Raw genomic sequence first — 17,825 nt, 5'->3', positions numbered from 1 at the left:
AACCCTTTTAGGTTCTAGATAGCACCTTTTCTTCTAAGAGTGTAGGCCTACCAGCGTTGTTTATTAATCAGAAACAGCTACAAAGTTATTCCTATTTCCGACTTAGAGTAGGCCTACAGAATTATGAAACAAACATACGGCAGCCCATCTCACACAACTATTATGATAGGCCTTGATAAAAGGCAACAGGCTTGAACTCTGATCTCTGCACTAGCCAATCATATTGATACTTATTTAAAAGCAGCCTATTCAAATCTCTTCAATGGTTCAAATAATTTCCATGTATTACTCTTTCTCCACTTCTGTTACCCAAATGTAATTTCTTACCTCAAACAGGCGATTCAAGCAAACGATCACACAAGATCATAAACACAAATTAACCAAGCAATACTTTAAACTACGATGACCCTTTTGGTTAAAATGAGTCCATTTGAGATCTGCAAGACTAAGAGCTTGCATATACTGTGCTTCATACTAGAATTTGGAAACAGCAACACAAACTGTCAATTTTGGTGATTTCTTGTTCATTTTTTGCAGCGATTATAGTTTTTGGAATGCAATCTCTGAACCGGCTGTCTAGTCCCTCAAACTAAGCATTTAGGCTCCTTCTCTACCACCACTGAAACCTAATAGAGGCCAGTGATCACAATCTCTTCTCTTCACATTACAGGCATTGTCATCATCGTCATAGTAATCAGCTTCATCATTGTCATCATCCTGGGAGTCAGGGGTTGGATGGGGTAGGGTGAGGTGGGCTTGGATATTGAATGGGTGTTTAGTGTCAGTCTTGTATCCCCAGGTACACTATGAGGGGAGAGGGATTGGGAATGTGGTGATGATGGGGAGCACGAGGAATGAGAATGGGGCGGTGGGGATGTAATTCAGAGCTCGTTCACATCTCAGTGTCAGCAACGGGGGTCTGGGTGGCGGGTTGGCCGTTGTTGGGGGGTGGCTGGCTCTCAGGAAACTCCCCATTGCTGGTGGGCTTGCACAGGGGCACCTGTGATTGCAGAGGGGCCACAGACACCAGGGTGTTGGCCTGGTACTCCTCATCCACCTTGAAACCCTCTTCAGCCTATGGGCACAACAAAGGAACCATATAGATTAGAGGAGAGAAACCTTGATGGTAGGCTTGGCTGGGTAATAAGTGTTATTGTGATACAGTACAGATTTAACTGAAGGAATCATATGTTTTGTTTGTTGTTCAGAAAAGCGAACATGTTTATGTGTACTGAAGGGAAGGTGAAGTTGAAGGTGAAGCCTGATGACGAGAGGATTCAAAAGCAATCACTCTCTGCCTATCAAACACGTATGGTGGAGACAGGGAGTCGTGTCACTTATGTCTGAGGAGGTCTTAACTATCTTGGCTGAGGTTAGGAATGTTTGTGTCAATCAGATGAGGAGATTGAGGTTAGCTTATACGATGCCTATGACGAATGATTGTGAAAACAAGACCCACCCAATCTTCCCAGTAAACTGGGTCCTGTACACAGTATTAGTTTGCTATGGGTCTCTCTCACGTCATGGCCACTCTGACTCACCAGTCTCGCTCCCTTGGGTGGTGGGCGGTGGGTTTTCAGGTAGTAGCCTGCGATGAGCAGAATAGCCAGGAGCAGTCCAGTGAGCAGCAGGGAGACCAGTACCAGCTTGGATTTCTTCCCCCAGCGAGGAACGGCCTCCTCAAAATCAATCTAGAGAGACAAGGACAGTTATACACATGTTAATATCAGGAATTCAGGCTGTACTTTGAAGTTATACCCTATGTGAATTATAGTAGTGTGTAATCTGCATTGTCTTGTTTTAGATGGTTTACTGACAGTAGGAATAGCAGTGCCACTGATGCCTCCTTGGATCAGGCTATTTTACCCCCAGACTGTAGAGGATGGATTTCAGGCTTTATGTGGCCTGGACTAGCATAAAGTTCGAGAGATTCAGCTGAGTGGAAAAAGGCCAGCATCTCCCTACCCCAGGGCTCCCCAACTGGCGGCCCACAAATGTTTTTATTTTAATTGTTGGACATAAAAGACTGTAAAAACACCAGCAAATCAGCTCAAAGTGATTTTCATTTGGGAAATCTGTTCCAAAGTATTCCCACTCATAATGGAGCGATATCCCTTTTGGCTGAGGAGGTCTTAAGTATCTTGGCTGAGGTTAGGAATGTGTGTGTCAATCAGATGAGGAGATTGAGGTTAGTTTATACGATGCCTATGACGAATGATTGTGAAAACAAGACACCAAAGGAAGGCTGTTCCACATGCTTCTCTCTAAACCAGCATTTGGGTGTGGCCCATATAAAGCAATTTCAGATTGTCATTTTTTTTTTATTGTTGGACATAAAACACTTTACAAACACCAGCAAATCAGCTCCAAGTGATTTTCATTTGGGAAATCTGTTCCAAAGTGTTCCCATGCATAATAGAGAGATATACAGTATGTGATTGTATACAAATGTAAGCAAGGTTTGAAATGATTATGTTTTATTCAAATATTATATCTGTTTGGGCTTCTTGAGGTCAATTTGCAGTCTACAAATTATTTGTAATTATTTTCCGGCCCCCTGACCATCAGCTCAAGAAACAAATCAGCCCACGGCTGAATCTAATTGATGATCCCTGCCCTACACCTTTCAGACCAGGGCAGTATCTAAACACAAAGGTGCCATTGAACTAACTGACCAACATAATGAGAAGATTGTGAGTTAGGGGGGTTGTAAGGATGGGTGTAGGGATGGAGCACAGAGTATGTCTAATGTCAAAGGGACAACCGGGTTGAAGCATGAGAAGGAAACACCCATTCCTCATTCCCACTGGGAACACTCAACCCCATCTCCACCGCGAACAAAAATGTATTCCAGCTGACAGGAAAATAGGGATTGTTTTCTGTCATACAGCATCTTCCCGGCAGCTTGGAGCCGTGAGTGAGGATTCCTGTCTGGTTGAGGAGTGTGTCACAGTGGTGTTTATCTCACAGTGGTTAGATCAGGAGCCAAATCAGCATTGTGGTTTTGCCTCACCTACCACGGTGCACAAATTAAAGCATTTTATTGAGGGTGTGACAGCAGTTGACACTGATCATAATGCCTTTCTCATGAAGTGTATGTGGTGTGAATTGTGAACTTCATATGTGCATGGGGAATTGGAATACTCTAATGAATGGAGAGGTGATACTCTACCTTGTCTTTTATGTTGTCATTGTTGAACTTCTCAGCCATTCCTTTGGCATCAGCTGTAAGTAGAGATAATATGATTTGGTTAATGTTTTTTCAACACCAGACACTCAACAGAATCATCCCACATCATTAAAAAGGAGAAGAGGGAAGCAACCTTCTATGCATTGGCCAGAGATCAGGATTTCATTGGAGTTGTCCTCCTGGTAGACCTCCAGTTTACAGTCATCCCCACACAGGTGCTCCAACACACTCTCAATTTTAGACCTGGTCTCCTCCTGTGGAAATATCAGTTGGATTGATAACAAAGCATATGAATTTGGGGCTGAACCTGGTCATCCTAGTTAACAGAAATGTTAATTGTCACACAGAAATGTGTTCACACCGAATTGTGGTAATATACATTCTCGTGCATACACAGTTACAACTATGTCTCTTGGAAATGTACACTACGAAAGGGCCACACCCCCCTCCCATATCCCTCTCCCTTAACCCAATAAATGATATCACAACCTTGCAAAACTCCACCCTATTTAACATGATCCAAATAGAGCCACTAGCACCTACAGACGGCTCTGCTCAAACCTTTGATCCCAGCCCTAGATAGGACAGCTGGCCTCGTTACAAACCTAACAGGCTCCGTGCCAAGGAAACAGGACCGCTCTCAAGACCTCATCTGCTACGGCACTCAGACCATGTTCAATACAGTGCATGTAAAGCACATGAACTCTCATCTTTAAGTTGAAAACAGTTTTATTCACTTCTCAGCTGTTTCTTGATCCCTGATGCAGTCTCTTTTCAAAACTAATTTGGGTCCTGCCCCTGATGCGGCTATATTGTCTAGTGTAATCAGTGCATAGCATGGCAGGTCTTCTAACATTTTCAAGATGTTTCCATTATATAATTTTTTCAGTATTTCTTCCTTAGTCATTTGTTCATAATTTAAAACCATATAAAAAAAAAACATCTACAGTATAATCCTCATATGATTGGAAACATACAGGAATCCCTTTGATACACACGCTACAGCAGCGTCCCCACCACCGCCTTCCCACCTTCCACGCCAAATCTTTGAACACATTTTTCCCTCACCCTCTCTGGACCTCTCTCCTGTAGGCATGTCTTGGGTTGTAACAAACTCTTTTTGCTCCCCCTCCTCACCTGGCAGGCAGAACTTGGGAGGAGGAGGGCTGGTGTGTCACTAGCCTCCTTGTTCACTGCCCACTGGAGATGTATTAATCACTGCAGCTTAATGAATAGGAATTTCCTGCTTAGCTAATGTGAACTGGTCTGAGAAGGGGCAAATTGAAAGTGGCAATTTGCTATGATTTTGCCTCAGGAGTTGGTCATCTATAACATCTTACTCTGACTCTCAGCTTCCACTAACGTTTTTAACCCTGAGACTACCCTGTGGATACAGTTTGAACTGAAGTGGACACTGCTGTGAGGGTTTCCTGGATGTCAGATCAGGAATGCATTGGCTTTTCGTTTAGTGAGGTGTGCGTGTGTGTGTGCGTGTACCCGTGGTGTGCACATTACTTACACAGCTGGATGAGGCCTTGAGTTTCAGACTCACTGCATCTCTGTCCTGGACAGCTTCTTTATCAACACACATCACATCAGCCTGTAGAGAGAGACCAGACCACTTCAGTTAGACTAGAGTCTGTATCATTCATTCTGAACTTGGATTTATGATTTGGATGGCATTGTCACTGCACTTGAGGCTCACCTCTGGGATGAGCACAGTGTCACTGGACTGGGAGGTCAGAATCTGCTGGGGAGCCTGGGTCTCCTGGTCGTCGTCTGGGTCTGTGGTTGCTGCTTCACCAGCCTCCACTGTGGCCTCCCCCACGTCTGTGGTCTCCACTACCCCCTTGGTGACTGGAGCTGCTGTGGTGTCATGTAAGATGCCTGACTGATCCAGGCCAGGAATACTGGGGTATACAATGATCTGGACTTGGGATGTATCTGCTTCTGAAAAAAAAACAGCAAGTCTCTTTCTTAGTGTTTTATGTCCAGTCAGAGGCATCATACCCATAGGGGGCACAGGGGCACGTGCCCCCTCAGATTGTATTATTATAATTTTTTGTTGTTGTTGTTCCTCTGTAATATTACTAGCCACCTAGCAATTTTATTAAGTTGAGCCCAGATAGGTTCCCAATTACCCAACCACATAAATAGCTACCAAGAAGCCATTTTAGGCTATCACGCATAAAATAACCAGACAGCTCAAAAGGTATGCTTAGATATGCAAAAAATTATACATATTTTTAAATAGAATTAAGCATAATGATTATGGCTCTAAATTGCAGGAAAAAGCTGTTTCAGGTCTTTGAAAAATGCACCCCCCAGACATTCTCATGTACTTTGTGTCCCAACAGGTTTTTGGGGTGCATGACGCCCCTGTGTCCAGTTGTATTTAATACATTGATGACAAAAAGCTGATAGGATGAGCCTAGGACGGTATATTAATACAGCAACACCAATAGTGGCTCTGTGGAGATCATCTGCTAATGGATCAATTTCTTACCTTCATCTGCCGGTTGTGTGGTGTCAATGTCGTCTCCACGAATTAATTCAGCAATATCCACTGGCTGTGTGGGCCCAGTGACAACATCTGATTCACTCTCATCTTGTGCAACTACACCACCTGGAAGAGAACAATGAAGGGATAACTTGCACTATAACACTTGCATGCCAACACGTAATGTAGATACCATGACAACTTTGTCACAACAGTGATGTCCCTTTATGAAAGAGTAAAGAGTCTGCTACCTCCCAAAGCTTAATGGCTGCTATTCTCATTTACACCAATCTACATGGTCATTTGTCTTGACCTTTACATGACATTGTCTTTCCAAGCTATGTTCAACTGATCCCACACCTGTGTCCAGGTCCATAGCACCACATTAATCGGCAGCATGTGTGCAAACAGCCTTGACTTAGCACCTAGACTCACAGGACTGATAGCAATCCTGCCACACTCATATAGTCTGGTATTACTAGTGATCCCAGGCGGGGAGATCTCATTGGCTGTGAATGTAATCTTGACTGAGGTGTTTGTGTTGGAGCTATGTCTCTAATAGGCTCTAATAGGCTCCACCCAGGACCTGACCTGAAATGAATTAGGCCTGACCCAGCTGGGACGGTGGGTACAAGCCCCCCAGGGGAAATCTCTCTCTGGTCTAATTACAGACATAATGGGAGCTATGCAGCAAACACACTGGCTTTAATACATGGGCCTCTGGGTCATTTACTCTTTAAAGTCTTACTATGTGCATTCATATCCTCATGCCCAGTTACCTATGCAGCTGGACCGAGGAATGTGATTGTTTCTTCCTCCTTCATAGCTACTTATGTGGATGAATATAATACTCTCAAAAACCATCTTGTAATTTCTAAAACCTTGAAGAATTTGATATTTCAATGCCCAACTATCAGAAGACTATGAAGTCTTTCATTGCCAGGCATCATGCAATAAGAGAGATGCCGCTCAATGCTAAGAGGGTAAGGATATCTCCCCAGTGTGTGATTATAACACCCATTTATCCTCCAACAGGGTGAAGTCATGCTGTGTATGTAACTGCTCATGGGCACATAAACGCCATGGCAGGTTTGAATGTGAAATATAATGTGAAATATACGTCCCTTGTGCCCGTCTGTGCCTGTATGTGGGTGCTTTGACTGGGCGTCTTTATATATCACTGATACCCTTACTTGGGGATGGCCATGTCTTTTAGACTGATGGGCTTTGGTACTGACGCCATCTCAGTCCCAGCTCTCACATGCAAAGAAGTAATGGGAGAGCTGTGCCACCCAACAACAGTTCACATTCATTAGTCAGTGGGATACACAACATCAAGTCATCTAGGTGAATTAAGTTTCCATCTAGCTAGCCTGTTAAACAGCCGAACACCCTGCAGAAATATACTGCTGCTTTACTAAAACTGTTGGCTCAATGATGTCGAATACATAATTTGATCAAAAATTGCTCTCTTTTTTTCTACTAGTTCTACCTATCAGGCCCTCTGACTTAAAAGCTTGTTTTACACAACGTGATGTGCCATTTTATCTTTTCAAGTAAGTTATTGTGGTGGTGGGTTGAATCAAGTTCAAAACTCATAGTTTGTCATATTGTATTCTAGTCTTGTCAGCAACTATATTTCATGTGGGCAGTGCTAATGCAGTGCATACCATGCAGGTCAGTGTATGTTTAATAAACTAAACTGGGCATAGATCTTGCTGGTATGAAATACCTTAATAAGCTGTGCGTCTGACTCCCTTTTTCCTGATATTGAACATATTTACTGAGATACTTATGGCAATGAAGAAAGCTCTGCAATCGTCTGCCCCCCATAGCCCCCTCCTCTAACACAATGGCATTACCTCATCCACAAGGCTTTGCCATAATTCTGTAAATCTCATTAAGACTCTCTCCTCCCTCCCTGCCATTTCCCCATGCAGTTACACTTTGTTGTTTTCTGGTTAAACCCACAGAAGCCTTGTCCAAGCCAGAACTGAATGTTGCGTAATTGGTCAGGGTTTTGATAAGCTACTGTAATCACCAGGTTGGTCATTTCTGACTGTCTTTCCACCCTGTTAGCTTGTGGAATTTAACTTTTACAGTCAGTTGTTGTAGTATGGTAAATGCAGTGTGTTGCATTGATTGGATTTGCTAAATCTGTATGACGAGCAGGTGCCACAAGTGCTAAACAGTCAGCGTGCCATAGTAACAGGTGGGTCAACAGTACTGAGGGAGGTCTCACACTGGTATACTTAGACTAGCAACTGTTGATTATAGCTGTCACTTGTGTTTGGTTTGTCCTGCAATTCTGTGACAATGTTATTGTGTTTACTAGCTACCTCTCTGGCATTGTAAATAATGTATGTGCATATTGCTACCAGCTCTGTTTTAGGTATATAACATCCCACAGAGCCAGCCAACCAGCGTCTCCCACTAGTTCCTAGCTCAGAGGGCTCCACTCCGCCACCCAGCCATTGACCCAACAGGGAGGGTTGAGGGTCTTTGGGGCAGTCAGTGACATGTCAAGGAATCCCTGACCTTGTCTCTCTCCCAGAAGACCCAACCCTGTCCTCTAGCCTACATCTGCAATCCCTCATACAGTTGAAGTCAGAAGTTTACATACACCTTAGCCAAATACATTTAAACTCAGTTTTTCACAATTCCTGACATTTAATCCTAGTAAACATCACCTGTCTTAGGTCAGTTAGGATCACCACTTCATTTTAAGAATGTGAAATGTCAGAATATTAGTAGAGAGAGTGATTTAGTTAAGCTTTTATTTATTTCATCACATTACCAGTGGGTCAGAAGTTTACATACACTCAATTAGTATTTGGTAGCATTGCCTTTAAATTGTTTAACTTGGGTCAAACGTTTCGGGTAGCCTTCCACAAGCTTCCCACAATAAGTTGGGTGAATTTTGGCCCATTCCTCCTGACAGAGGTGGTGTAATTGAGTCAGGCTTGCTCGCACACGCTTTTTCAGTTCTGCCCACAATTTTTCTTTAGGATTGAGGTCAGGGCTTTGTGATGGCCACTCCAATACCTTGACTTTGTTGTCCTTAAGCCATTTGCCACAACTTTGGAAGTATGCTTGGGGTCAATGTCCATTTGGAAGACACATTTGCGACCAATCATTAACTTCCTGACTGATGTCTTGAGATGTTGCTTTAATATATACACATAATTTTCCTTCCTTATGATGCCATCGATTTTATGAAGTGCACCAGTCCCTCCTGCAGAAAAGCACCCCCACAGCATGATGCTGCCACCCCCGTGCTTCACGGTTGGGATGGCGTTCTTCGGCTTGCAAGCACCCCCTTTTTCCTCCAAACATAACAATGGTCATTATGGCCAAACATTTCTATTTTTGTTTCATCAGACCAGAGGACATTTCTTCAAAAAGTACGATCTTTGTCCCCATGTGCAGTTGCAAACCGTAGTCTGGCTTTTTTAATGCGGTTTTGGAGCAAGGGTTTCTTCTTTGCTGAGCGGCCTTTCAGCTTATGTCAATATAGGACTCGTTTTACTGTGGATATAGATACTTTTGTACCTGTTTCCTCCAGCATCTTCACAAGGTCCTTTGCTGTTGTTCTGGGATTGATTTGAACTTTTCACACCAAAGTACGTTCATCTCTAGGAGACAGAACGCGTCTCCTTCCTGAGCGGTATGACGGCTGCGTGGTCCCATGGTGTTTTTACTTACTATTTTGTATAGATGAACGTGGTACCTTCAGGCATTTGGAAATTGCTCCCAAGGATGAACCAGACTTGTGGAGGTCTACAATTTTTTTTCTGAGGTCTTGGCTGATTTCTTTGGATTTTCCCATGATGTCAAGCAAAGAGGCACTGAGTTTGAAGGTAGGCCTTGAAATACATCCACAGGTACACCTCCAATTGACTCAAATTATGTCAATTAGCCTATCAGAAGCTTCTAAAGCCATGACATCATTTTCTGGAATTTTCCAAGCTGTTTAAGGGCACAGTCAACTTAGTGTATGTAAACTTCTGACCCTCTGGAATTGTGATACAGTGAATTATAAGTGAAGTAATCTTTCTGTAAACAATTGTTGGAAAAATGACTTGTGTCATGCACAAAGTAAATTGTCCTAACCGACTTGCCAAAACTATAGTTTGTTAACAAGAAATTTGTGGAGTGGTTGAAAAACGAGTTTTAATGACTCCAACCTAAGTGTATGTAAACTTCCGACTTCAACTGTAGGTGTGAGATGACGGGCACATGGGCCCCCAGCGCTCGTCCCCCCACGGGGGTTTCCGCTATGCCAGTGCATAGCAGTCATCTCATAATTTTTATTTTATTTTTTTATTTCACCTTTATTTAACCAGGTAAGCCAGTTGAGAACAAGTTCTCATTTACAACTGCGACCTGGCCAAGATAAAGCAAAACAGTGCGATAAAAACAACAACACAGAGTTACATATGGGGTAAACAAAACATAAAGTCAAAAATACAACAGAAAATATATATACAGTGTGTGCGAATGTAGTAAGTTATGGAGGTAAGGCAATAAATAGGCCATAGTGCAAAATAGTTACAATTTCGTATTAACACTGGAATGATAGATGTGCAAAAGATTATGTGCAAATAGAGATACTGGGTTTCAAATTAGCAAAATAAATAACAATATGGGGATGAGGTAGTTGGGTGGGCTAATTTCGGAATGGCTGTGTACAGGTGCAGTGATCAGTAAGCTGCTCTGACAACTGACGCGTAAAGTTAGTGAGGGAGATAAGAGTCTCCAGCTTCAGAGATTTTTTCAGTTCGTTCCAGTCATTGGCAGCAGATAACTGGAAGGAATGGCGGCCAAAGGAGGTGTTGGCTTTGGGGATGACCAGTGAGATATACCTGCTGGAGCGCAGACTATGGGTGGGTGTTGCTATGGTGACCAGTGAGCTAAGATAAGACAGGGATTTGCCTAGCAGTGATTTATAGATGACCTGGAGCCAGTGGGTTTGGCGACGAACGCCAACAAGAGCGTACAGGTCACAATGGTGGGTAGTATATGGGGCTTTGGTGATAAAACGGATGGCACTGTGATAGACTAGATCCAATTTGCTGAGTAGAGTGTTGGAGGCTATTTTGTAAATGACATCGCCGAAGTCAAGGATCGGTAGGATAGTCAGTTTTACGAGGGGCATGTTTGGCAGCATGAGTGAAGGAGGCTTTGTTGCGAAATAGGAAGCAGATTCTAGATCTAACTTTTGATTGGAGATGCTTAATGTGAGTCTGGAAGGAGTGTTTACAGTCTAACCAGACACCTAGGTATTTGTAGTTGTCCACATACTCTAGGTCAGACCCGCCGAGAGTAGTTATTCTAGTCGGGTGGGCGGGTGCAAGCAGCGTTCGGTTGAAGAGCATGCATTTAGTTTTACTAGTGTTTAAGAGCAGTTGGAGGCTACGGAAGGAGTGTTGTATGGCGTTGAAGCTCGTTTGGAGGTTTGTTATCACAGTGTCCAATGAAGGGCCAGGTGTATACAAAATGGTGTCGTCCGCATAGAGGTGGATCCGAGCGTCACCAGCAAGCAGCAAGAGCGACATCATTGATATACACAGAAAATAGAGTCGGCCCGAGAATTGAACCCTGTGGCACCCCCATAGAGACGTCCAGAGGTCCAGACAACAGGCCCTCCGATTTGACACATTGCATTCTATCTGAGAAGTAGTTGGTGAACCAGGCGAGGCAGTCATTAGAGAAACCAAGGCTATTTAGTCTGCCAATAAGAATGCGGTGGTTGACAGAGTCGAAAGCCTTGGCCAGGTCGATAAAGACGGCTGCGCATCATTACCAGACATGGTAACGGCAAGGAACCTTTGAACACCATTTTGTTTAATTTTGATTCGCTTTTTAAGGGCTCCATGGTTTCATTACATTATATGGCTGTTAATGTTAAGTTCAGGCGACTGGTGGTGCTGTATGAACGATTTGATGTAGCTGTTAGTCATCACCGATGATCCTCACTATATTGGAATTGGGAAGTGTAAATAACCTTTAGCATAGCTGTGGAGCATAGGGCCAGTATGTAGACATCCCCTTTGGTTTGTATTGTAATGGATACAGTGGGGTCTTGTGGGGTCAGCTGCCATGCCGCTCAGAGCAGGAGGTTAGCTATCAGACAGAACACTTCCTCTCTGATTCTCACAAGATGACCTCTCCTCTGCCCTCTACCCAGGAACCACGGCTATAGCTTATCAGTCTATTAATTACTGCATCCATTCCTTACACTGAGACCCCCTTTGTCTCTCTACCCCTCTCTTTATTCTTCTTACCTATTATTTATGTGTTGCATGGAGCACTAATGTGTAACCCTGAGCCATGTCACTTAACCCCCTCACCCCCCTATATCACCACAATATCCCCTAGGCCTTTTCAGCCACTCCGCTCCAGATGTTATTCCAACGGCCTCTACTGAGATTTTCCCAGCAGATGGTCAGATTGACAGGTCTGGATATCCTCCGGCTTTCACTCGTCTCAAGGGAGTTCTGGATGGGGGAATGCAGGCAGCAGCAGCAGCCTTGGAGGCGAACAAGACGGCTAAACATATAGGCAACCCCCCATCTGTTCCACTCACCCTCCTCCAGTTGTGGACCTCTAATCCCCAGGATCTACAGAGGTGAGAAGTATTGGCTTTCACCAGGTCGCATCCCTCCCTCCCACGCAACGCAACACGCCATGCCCATAGTCAGAGCTGGGTAGTGGCCTTGTCTTCCCGTGGCCAGGAACAGACAACCAGACTGGCCCCTACAGTAGGCTACTCCTATCTGCTGCTGGAGGGGCAGGGGCAGAGTAGGCTTTGGACTGTGGCACAGGGCTTAGTGAGGTGATAATGGTCTGCAGGCACGAGAGGACCACCATTCTCACACAGTGTGCTAACCACAGGAGATAGTGTTTGCACAGGGAGGGCCAGACACACAAACTCTAAAACAAACTGTCTCATTAATCTTCAAATTCCACTAATAAAATGCTGCTTTAGCCAGACCTTTTTTCCACCAGCTATAAAGCTAAATGCACATGTCTTTAGAGTAAGGGAGTCTCCTCTATGCAAGACAGGTTCTATAAACTGGACTGAAATATCATTTTTTTTTGCATCAGCGATATATGTTTGGAATATTCCTCACACATCCTCCAACAGGATATGTGTGAAGGGTGGCTCAGTGAGGAATGAGAGGGGTGTGTTGGAGAAGGGGCACCGGGTGATCCTGTGTGTAAGACCCTGATTATAATCCTCCCCTGTCTGTCATAACACCCCTCTGACACCCTCCATGGTATAGTTATCTCTTTTCCCTGGCATTAAACCCAGAAAGAGGATGGAGGATCTCAAGTTTTTAATCATTCCCTAGTGCTGCACCCATGGCTTCCCAGATGCTCTCATCCCACCCGGGGGCTATGACAGCCAAGTGCTGGGGACTTCAGTCAGGACTCGGGACACATGACATCTGTTTCTACTTGTGTATGTATTTCACTTTACCGATTGTCCGCTACAGTTTCACTGCTGTATACATTACCTTAACTGTTCCTGTCTGGGTGGACTAAATCAGTAAAAGTTTGGACATTGATTCAGTTCAGAGAGAATCGCAACGAGATCGCAAATCTCCTGCAGACTAATTACTAACATGCCTCTGGAGGTGGGATTGAATAACAGCCATGTCCAGACTATACTAGACAATTTCAAGACACTAAACTGGAAACGTAGACTGGCCCTCAACAAAAAACAGAATGCTTTTCCATTTAGAATGATCAATTTCTTATCTGCTGTTAAGTACCCATATTACTTCTGCTTATCACCACAGAGAGTAAAGGAAAGACATGGACATGTCTACTCTCCCACACATCCTGAGAGAACAGTAACCATGAAAGATTGTTTCACAGAAAGCTAGAAACAGTTATAAAACAGACTACAAAAATGTAACAGGCAACTTGAAACAGTGCGATTTAGCAATCTTACAGAAACTAAGATGAAGAGGATGACCTGTCCTTCTTCAGACCATATAAGATAACAAAATTAATTTTCCTCTTCCACAGGTGCTGGACTTGGACTGGGTTTTCAGCCATGCCCTGGACATACTGGTATTTACTTTATGAGAGGAGTAGCTTCTTTGTTGGACATGTTCCTGTGTGAGTGTTCAGTAGATGTTGCTAAAACAATATCTATGATTCACATAATTGCAGGTCCTGAGGTCAGGTCGAGTTCACTCTGAAACTAATAAGCCTCCTAAAACCAAGGAAAAGCATATGGCTTAAATCCTTTGTAGTGTGTTTACAAACACAACCTCTAGAAATGTTAGTGGTGCAGCGGTCTAAGGCACTGCATCTCAGTGCTTGAGGCGTCACTACAGACCCCCTGGTTCGATTCCAGGCTGTATCACAACCGGCTGTGATTTGGAGTCCCATAGGGTGGCGCACAATTGGCCCAGCGTTGTCCGGGTTTGGCCGGTGTAGGCCGTCATTGTAAATAAGAATTTGTTCTTAACTGACTTGCCTAGTTAAATAAAGGTAAAATAAAAAAACAATAAAAAAAACAATAGGTGGTTCTACTCCAATTGTGATTTAGGCAGGCTGCAGGTAGCCTAGCGGTTGGGCCAGTAACCGAAAGGTCGCATGTTTGAATCCCTGAGCCGGCTAGGTGAAAAATCTGTCGATGTGCCCTTGAGCAAGGCACTTGACCCTAATTGCTCCTCTAAGTAGCTCTAGATAAGAGTGTCTGCTAAATTACTAAAATGTAAAAATGTAAATTTACACTCATCATGTGATGCTGAGATGAGGTAGAGAGATGAGATCCATCTATTCTCTGTTTTGGTTAGTTTAACTTTTAGAGGTGACTTTAAAACGTTACAATTGCATTTGGCTGTAGCTCCTAAATCCATTCTCCACACCCATATTTGACAAGCCCCTCCACCTAAACTACTGTACTGCAGCTATGCCAACATCTGTCTTTTAGCTCTGACTCAATCCATGGTACTACAGTAATTCGGCACAGTGCTTACATAATACAGCCCTCTCCCACATTTCTAAAGTTGACGGGAGCATCCGGCGGTAAAACAAATGGTATAAGTTGGACTTTGTTTGAAAGCAGAAATACTTGTCTTTTCTCAGGAAATAGACTTTAAACAAACTATAGACTGTTTTGTTCTTTTCCCTCCTTTTCTCCCTCTCTCCCTCTTTCTCTGTCCCTACCTCTTGCTTCTCCTGTTGCTTTTCCACCTCTTGCGCACATGCATTCTCCCTCACACTGTTTAGGATAACTATGAGGCATTCTGCTACCATTCATTTTTGTCAGCTAACTTGGCATGGCATTGGGATGTCCAGCTTTTCATTGAATGGTAAATTATATTAAACAAGTGTCCACACATTCTTAAGATTCAAGGTTCTCCTAAGATATGTGTAGACATAACATGTTTACTTTTCAACATTAATCTACATGCATGTGTTTCTCAGATCATAGCAGAACCAACTGCCTTCTACTTATAGGAATATAATTGTGCTTCCAATACCAATGACATCATTTCTAATAAATCTAATGAACATTGCATTACTTTCAGATTAAGCTATTAACTATGTCAATATTTCTTCCCACACCACAACAAAAGACTAATGCAATTAGGTATCACATAAATAACTGCTATTGTTGTAATGTTAATTGATGTGCAGTTTGGTGTTGCTGTCAGAACAAAGACAAATGTTTTAGGTTAACTCAAAGTTCAAGTGTGGTCTCTTCTGATTGGCAGGAAATGTGATAGATCAGATGGAGATGGCAGGCAAAACCTCCCAATCCTGTACTTAACCCTCTCATCAGGCATGTGGCCAGTGTTTATGCTCCAGACAATAGCTGCTATTCTGCCATGTGAAGACTAGTCTATACTCTAGGTAACCACAAAGAGAGTCTCTAATTGACATAGTTTCACCCCTGGGTGCCTTGTTACGGCCCCTGCTGTATCAACACAAGCACAACTGCCACCCACATTTTATACCCAACAGTTCCTCACTCAACCTCACCCTCCCCACCCCACCCCACCCCATACGTCCACACACAACCACCTGCTAATTATAAACACACACAGCTATAGTAGAACATTGGCATCTAGTCAATGAAATAGCAGACATTGCAGTACAGTAAGTCAGCCCTGGGGCCTTGAAAGGGTCACATTGTTGAGAAGTAGTATAATTTGGAGAGAGAGCTCCCATAGGCAATGAATAGTCACATGTTATGCATGCAAGACTCAGCTGCTCCATGACTGTAGGTTTCATATTCAAATTGCCCCCTTTGTTTGCTATGTTATGCTCCAAAGTAACTTTTCCCTCTCAGAATCATGGGAAAAAAACTTTCCATGGAGTTATCCTGCATTTATAAATTATTACACACTGCTAAACCATGGGTTTATTTTCATGAAAGTGAAAATCATGTTGATATCGTTGTATAAAGTTTATATCATGAAAATCTGTTTTCAGCCTGAGACACCCCCAGAACCCCACCACTGACCCTCCCTCTCTCTCTACTGCAGATGGCCATGCTTTCTTTCAAGTTCAGCTTGAGGAGTCTGGATGTATGAATTTGTACTTACCGTGAAAGGGGGTGGTGATGAGAAGCAAAGTGAATACCAGCATTTTGTGGGTCTCATTTATTCTCTGTGTGGATGCTGCTACTGCCATTCTCCTCCTGTTTGTGTGAGCGTCCAGTGTGTGTGAGCGAGAGAGAAGGGGAGCACCAGTGGACCAGACCAGTTTAGGATTTCCTCTTACCGTGAGCAGGACGGGACGGATAAAGTGCAACTTGTGCTCTGGCACTTTTATATGGCTGCCCCCCCTTGCTGAGGCCCAACCCCACACCCCTTCTCTCACTGCTTACTTTAACCCTTTCTCTTTGGCCCCTCCCTCCTGGGTGGATGCGGTGAGAGAAGGAGCATGGCAGAACGAGGGAAAACGAGAAATAAGAAAATAATGGACTTGTGTTGTGATTCTAAACTTGTGTTTGGTGTATAGTTGACTCTGCACCGGTACCCCCCTGTATATATAGCCTCCCTACTGTTATTTTATTTTACTTCTGCTCTTTTTTCTCAACACTTTTTTTGTTGTTGTTTTATTTTTAATTGGATAAATGCACTGTTTAAAAAATAAATGCACTGTTGGTTAAGGGCTGTAAGTAAGCATTTCACTGTAATGTCTGCACCTCTTGTATTCGGCGCATGTGACCAATACAATTTGATTTGATTTGATTTGATTTGATTAGTTGAATGTAGTTTGAAAATAGTTGATCTGCAGAAATCGTGTGTTATTTTGTTGAACTTCTGTATTATACAGATTATGCTGGTTAATTAAACAACTTCAAAGTAATGATGCCTGTCATAAAATGAAACATCTAACATCATCATTGGCTATAACTTAACATCTATTGTTCATAGTGGAGATGTTTACAGTTGGAGTCTAATTCTGTTGTGAACTCCTAAAAGGCTTTGAAGGGAACCAGTCATTCTACACACAATGGAAGGAATTAGAGGAAAATACAAATGTGGACCATTTGTCTGTAATGGGCTTATGCAGATGCCCTGAGGTAAGGTACGCGTTAAGGTGCTAGCTGAAACAGTGGTGTGATCCTCTTCTTATGCTAAAGCCTTTAAATCCATCCCAGCAAGTTTTAGCTGTCGATGTCCCCATCCAGGCCATCAATTGACACCAACCAATCCAATACTGTCAGCAGCATGACAGGGCCTAGCACTGCTGGAGATGCCTCTAGCTTTCACACCCGTACAGGGTACAGAACGCTCTTCTCCCTCCACTTGTGGATCTTTGGTTTACTGTTTGTTAGTTCTTCTCCTCTGTTCTTATATACAGTGCACATCCAACATCTGGAACCACTGGTAGAGGTATGGTAAATGACCTGTTAAAAGCTCCAACCCCCCCGAGGGCAGTCGAAGCCAACTGGAGTTTTTAAGACCTTCCTATACATTTTTTTTTTTTTTTTTTTTTAAGAAACAGGCCTGTAACATGATACCGAAGGTCCCCTGTCCCTGCTTTGACCTCCATCCCCCTCTCTCCCTTTACTCCATTTCCTTCCTCTCCGCCATCCCCCCTAACCAAACCCATATTAGTAACATTAAATGAAAAACAATGGGGCACTGAGGT

The 17,825-nt window shown here is 43.4% G+C and overlaps 1 protein-coding gene across 3 annotated transcripts; it reads right to left on the bottom strand.

The window, feature by feature from the left end:
• On the bottom strand, positions 1 to 16,483 carry LOC121575834. 3 transcript variants are annotated; one of them, XM_041889128.1, is made up of 8 exons: positions 16,268 to 16,483; positions 5,697 to 5,816; positions 4,896 to 5,137; positions 4,710 to 4,790; positions 3,324 to 3,444; positions 3,173 to 3,225; positions 1,542 to 1,691; positions 1 to 1,075 (listed from the first exon to the last, which is right to left on the bottom strand). In XM_041889128.1, exons 1-8 carry the CDS (start codon positions 16,353 to 16,355, stop codon positions 893 to 895), a joined length of 1,038 nt encoding a protein of 345 aa, XP_041745062.1. In that variant the 5' UTR covers positions 16,356 to 16,483; the 3' UTR covers positions 1 to 892. The 3 variants fall into 3 exon arrangements, with proteins under 3 accessions (XP_041745062.1, XP_041745061.1, XP_041745063.1); XM_041889127.1 differs by having other exon boundaries at positions 4,896 to 5,140; positions 16,268 to 16,481; XM_041889129.1 differs by lacking the exon at positions 16,268 to 16,483 and adding an exon at positions 6,051 to 6,119 and having other exon boundaries at positions 4,896 to 5,140.
• Between the last annotated feature and the right edge of the window lie 1,342 nt (positions 16,484 to 17,825).

Source organism: Coregonus clupeaformis, chromosome 10 (genome assembly GCF_020615455.1).
Source record: "Coregonus clupeaformis isolate EN_2021a chromosome 10, ASM2061545v1, whole genome shotgun sequence".
NCBI lineage: Eukaryota > Metazoa > Chordata > Actinopteri > Salmoniformes > Salmonidae > Coregonus > Coregonus clupeaformis.
Note: the sequence above shows the minus strand (reverse complement) of the source record. Positions and strands in the feature narration are given on the sequence as shown.